Here is a 5,611-nt window from a genome sequence, read left to right as displayed (position 1 = left end):
AAAAACTTTTTAGTCACAGTTTAGTTTTCTCTGAGGCTATTTGGCCCTGTCATAATGTATTCTTATAAATGTCCTTACATCAATTTTAAAGTTTATAAATTTACACTGGACTGACTCACAATTTGCATGCCCTCTTTACTAAACTAATCAAAAGTAATGCATAGACAGGTCCATACAAAAACATGTTTTGTTCAAGATTAAACAAGGGCCAAACAGCCCAAGGGGAAAAAAGACAATTTACTTTTTTCTTGATTTATCATTTGTCTTTTTTAAAGACATTACAATTATATTTAGATCTTCTGTATAAACCATTAGCAATGTTTTCTAACCATGAAATAAAAAATGCATTTGATTTAAACATAGTTACTGCAATTCTTTAATAATAATAAAAAACTGAAATATGTTTTATGAAAATATATAGCTTTAATTTAAAGACATATAAACACTTTTGGTACAGTACAGACATGATGCTGGAAATATGTGTAATCTTTCCCTTTGCTGGTATATACAGTTGAACATCACATGGATACAGTAATAAAAATTGCAATCTGTAGGGCAACATCACTTCAGCAAGTCATGGGTTAACATACCCAGTTATATGGTAGTATTTAATTTAAAAACAAACTTAATAAACACAAGGGAACACCAAAAGGAGAATAGTGGTAAATGTTGAAAAACTGCTTTGTTGTAGAATCAACAATGTGTTATACAAAAGTTATGTTGACAGTCAGTCACAAAGCTGAAAATGTATGCTTTGAATTAAATTAAAATAATAAGGTTATAATAATATAATCAATAATAATATTAATAATAAAATGCTATGTTGCCTTAATAGAATGAATAAATAATTGTTCCCTCTTCTATATTCTCTAAAAAAAATATATTTAATCATCTAAGCTAAACTCTGAAAAAAAGGATTAATACATTTCCATTGTTTATAACCTTTTCAGAAAAAAATATGTATCTTAATAAAAATGCAAAACAAAAAAGAAAGAAAATATGTTGTCAAGCATTTCAGTTAATGATTGTCCTATAAATTCAACCATTAAATTATCAACATACATTTTGTATACCTGTATACATAACCAGTAAAGCTTTTATATACTCAAAAATGTTGAGAGAAAAAAAAAAGAAAAAAGATATTTGTGTTTCTGCACAAGGAATTAACATTGGAGCAGTTTTGCTTGGTAATGAATTGCACTTCTAGTAAATGTGAAATTACTGAGGTAAAACACATTCGATTATTTAATATTTTTTTTCTTTAAACTATTTTTTTTATAAATATAGAAAGGGAATTTTGCAGTTAAAACCTTATACATGGCAAGAAAACATTAAAAATATATAATTTATATTTTAGGTTATTTTTTTGTTTTGAACACATATATATTCTAATACTGAAGTTTTAGCCCCCTGCTGGATAATAATTTAACTAAAAAATTATTCCACAGTACACATTTTAGTTTTTTTTCTGTGTTCACACATGAAAACAAAAGTTGAATAAGCATCTCAAATATCTAATAGCTTTAGTGTGATTCATTTACATGTATATAAAAAAACAAAAAAAAAACCTTTACATATTTTGTAACAATTTTTGCTTTAATTAACAAAGCTGTAAAGATTTATTTACATATATTATTATATATGTTTTAAATTAGTGGCCCTTCATTATAAACTTTCTTAACACATTGTGTTAGGTTATTGTATTCTCCAAAATTTCAGATTGTATTACATGATACATCTAAAAAATATTAAATATTTGAAATCTCTATTGGTTTCTTCTCGAGCATATGGAAGTCTATTTTACCATTTAAAGGAATCTGAACCTCCATGTTTTCTTTTATTCTGTGATCCTTCTTTCCTTTTCTTAAGCAGATGTACATTCCCATTATAGTGACTAATATGACTGACCCCAGACTTAATATAGAAAGTGTTACCAAAGTAGGTACACATGAATCGGTTTCCATTTTTTTATGGGTGGGCTCATATGCTATTTGAGGTTCCTTCTCTTCTATATTAATGTCTGGTTCCTTTCTTAGCAAACTTTCAATATAACTTTCATTACTTACAGTGTCATTGACAAACAAATTCACCATCACAGTGGCATAAAGTGGTTCTGGATAACCGTGGTCACTAACTTTCACTAGCAATCTGTACAAACCATAATCATTTCTCATCAGGGATTCTTCTAGAGTTATGTTACCTGTCTTGGCATCTATCCTAAATGATTCTGGCCTGGGGCCTCTTCTTCCTATAATGCTATAAGCAATAACAGCATTCATTCCTGTGTCCCTATCAATAGCATACACTTCAGTGACTGGGGAGCCTGGCAGAGTTGACGGGAGGACAAGGAGATAAGACATATTAGACTGAGGAAACAAAACAACAGGGGGGTTATCATTAACATCCAACAGGAGGATTGTTATTTTTGCTGTAGAAGACAAACTTGGGTCTCCACCATCAACAGCTTCAACCAAAAGAGTATAAGAGCTCTGTTGTTCTCTGTCCAATGAGACCTTTGCTCTCAGGAGTCCTTTCCCAGTGTCGATTACAAAAATATCACTTCCATTCACTATTGAAAGTGCTATCCATCCGTTTTGTCCAGAGTCAGCATCTGTGACGCTAATTACTCCAATTTCACCAAAGCCTGGAAAGTTTTCAGGAACAAAAAAACTAAAATCCTTGTTGATGAAGCGAGGACTGTTGTCGTTTTTGTCCAGCACAGTAATATGTATGGTGGCTACTGACTCTTGTGGAGGTGTGCCGTTATCCCTGGCTTTAACAGTGAACCTATATTTCTCCTTTTCTTCTCTATCTAACATGGTGGTGACTGAAAGAATTCCTGTTAAACTGTCTAAAGAAAAATAGGACGGGGCATCAGACCCCAAGAAAAAGGAAACATGACCACTTTCACCACCATCAATATCTGTAGCAGAGAGTTTGGTCAGAAATGCATTAGGGGCATTATTTTCTTCAATAGTTAACTCGACTGTTGATTGGGTGAAAACAGGAGCATTATCATTTTCATCTAGAATTTGCACTTTTATAAATTTCTTTACAAGGAATCCGTCCAAACTACGGGCCACCACTGCAATGTTATATAATTGTTTTTGCTCATAATCTAATGTATCTGTTGTTTCAAGCAGATATTCATTATTATATGTCTTATATGCTGATAATCTGAAAGGCCCTTCACCTTCAAGGTAACAATTTACTTTGTATTTGTCATCAGGGTCTTTTATAGTAAAAAATGCAATAGGAGAATTGACTGGTTCTAACTCTTTCAGGTAAACTATTCCATTGACTTCATTAGCTATATAGCGAGGAACAACATCAGGTGGTCTAAATGTGACTTTATTTATGAAAACAAATACAGTTATAACTGCTGGGATGCATCCTGGGCCATTTGCAAGCACAGTTAACTTGTGCAGCTGGATTGTAGAGCCATCTATCTTCTTAGAGAGTTTAATAACTCCTGAGATTTCATTAAGGTTAAAGTATTCCTTTGTGGCTTTGGAAACTCTTTCACTGAAAGCATATGTAATTTGAGCATTGGGCCCTAAATCTTTATCTACAGCATGCACTGTTGTCACATGTGCCCCAGTGCTAGAATTTCCTGAAAGTGTAACATTAATCAGAGATTCAGTGAACTGAGGGCAGTTGTCATTTACATCACTAATTTGAATTAGCATTGTGGCAGATCCCAGGAGAGGTGGATTTCCTCCATCTTCAGCAATAATAATAGTCTTATATTCTGATTTTACCTCTCTGTCCAAAGGTCCCATTATGATCAAATACGGTGTCCTTTCCCCACTCTCATTCTCCTCTACATCTAATGTAAAAACACCATAATAATCCACCAATCTGTAGGTCTGGACCCCATTGAATCCCCCATCAGGGTCAGATGCAGGATGCTCTATTACTAACCTGGTATTAACAGGAGCATTTTCAGGCACAGTGATATAAATCTGTGGCACAGGAAACTGGGGTATATTGTCATTAACATCAATAATTGCAATTTTAACTTTGATAAATCTGAAATATTCCTGAGGCAAAATGATGATGTCGAGTAAAAGGACACAATCCTGACCACCAAGGCTTTGTTGACATAGGGCTTCCCGGTCCAACTCATCTGCAGATGTGCACAGCTCTCCTGTTCTGTTATTAAGGCTCACATATTTCTCACTGAGCCCCTTTGATGCCAGACTGAAGGAAAGAGGAGGGTCAGCAAAGCGATCCAAATGCAAATCCTCCACAATGTTCCCAATAACAACTCCCTTGGGTAATCCTTCGTTTATTGAGTAAAGTAATTCCGTTGCTCTGGTGTAACTTGCAGAGCTGAGCATGGGTCCAAATAACACAGAGAGCAGACACAAAAGCAAATGCTGCACAAAAAGTAAAAATAAACAAAATCACATTTGTGTCAAAACATAATCACAAATTACCATTACAGTTTAACCTTTTTTTAAATAACACATAAAGATATTTTTAAGTATAAAATACATATCTATATTATCCATATTACAATAGATTAGGTCAATAAATGTTGATGCAATACATACAAATGCATAAAAGAAAAAAAAAGCTTTCTGCTTATTGCATTTTGCTATGGAAAAATATTAATATATAAACAAGTAAAATGTTTGCTACTAACAGCTTTATGTCTGATATAACTGCATGCAATTAACTTAATGTTATCATGTACACTTAAAGGGTTTCTATAAAATGATATCATTAAATAATTTTAGTAATCTCTGGAGCTACAGGTTGCAGCAAGTCCTGATATTTACAGTTTAATCACATACCTGTACCTTCCTAAGACTGATCCTGTTCGGACTGGTTTGCTGCCCCATATCCAGGTCAAGAGACAGAAGCTCTCAAAGCCAGCTCTTTACAACGGGGTTGTATAAAATCTTTTCATTCCCCTGGCAGTTCAATCCCAAAGAAACTGCAGTCATTTAGTTCCTGGTGTTAGAGCAGCCAGACACTCCCTCTCTCTGCTCATGCAAATCGATGGACACAGCCTTAGCCAATAGACTGAGATGCATCAATTAAGAAAGTGCTTAGAGGGGAAGGGCAGAGTAATTTGTGTTACTGGTATGAAAATGGCATTCACTAAAACTGCTAAGCTACAAGGTGAAAATTGTGTAAGTTATTAGAAGTAATACTTCTATAACATTTCATGCAAACTTAGAACATTTTTTTAAAAACATGACTTGCTTTTTTTTTCTTGCGTACAGATTTACATTTTACTGGCATGTTTCCCCTATCCTCTACTGCTGAACACTAGAGTAGCTACTGTGCTGAGAGATCACATAGCCCAAACTCCCCTCCCTCCACAGCCCGTGTTTTTGTGTGCTCAGTCTTCCTTTTAATTTCTGATTTTCTGAAATGGTTTTGAGTTTCATCTAAATAGTTGTTCTTCCTTGAATAATGTTCTTTAACATTTAAGGGATAAGAAAATCCTTTTTTTTTGTTTGTTTTGTTTGTTCTGTGTGAGCGTTTATCCAGACAGCTGCTAGCACAACTAATTTAACCCTTTAGCCACCTGCCTTCAGTTAAAGATAATATCAAATGAAAACATTACCTATTTTGCCTATCAAAAATTGTTCAT

General features: G+C 33.6%; 1 protein-coding gene across 1 annotated transcript; it reads right to left on the bottom strand.

Moving 5' to 3' along the window:
* Nucleotides 1–399: 399 nt before the first annotated feature.
* Nucleotides 400–4,945, bottom strand: PCDH20 (protocadherin 20). Its single transcript, XM_053704935.1, has 2 exons — nt 4,803–4,945; nt 400–4,382 (listed from the first exon to the last, which is right to left on the bottom strand). The coding sequence occupies exons 1-2, from the start codon at nt 4,848–4,850 to the stop codon at nt 1,749–1,751; spliced, it is 2,682 nt and encodes an 893-aa protein (XP_053560910.1). The 5' UTR covers nt 4,851–4,945; the 3' UTR covers nt 400–1,748.
* Between the last annotated feature and the right edge of the window lie 666 nt (nt 4,946–5,611).

This window comes from Bombina bombina, chromosome 3 (assembly GCF_027579735.1).
Source record: "Bombina bombina isolate aBomBom1 chromosome 3, aBomBom1.pri, whole genome shotgun sequence".
Lineage (NCBI taxonomy): Eukaryota > Metazoa > Chordata > Amphibia > Anura > Bombinatoridae > Bombina > Bombina bombina.
This window is presented reverse-complemented; position numbering and strand designations above follow the sequence as displayed.

What these genes read in the sequence shown, in the direction of transcription:
- PCDH20 (XM_053704935.1), bottom strand. Translation starts at nt 4,850, where the DNA reads ATGGGGCAGCAAACCAGTCCGAACAGGATCAGTCTTAGGAAGGTACAG. An exon ending in TCAGTCTTAGGAAGGTACAG is followed by an intron (nt 4,383 to 4,802) that starts GTATGTGATTAA and finishes CTTTTTGTGCAG; the next exon opens with CATTTGCTTTTGTGTCTGCT.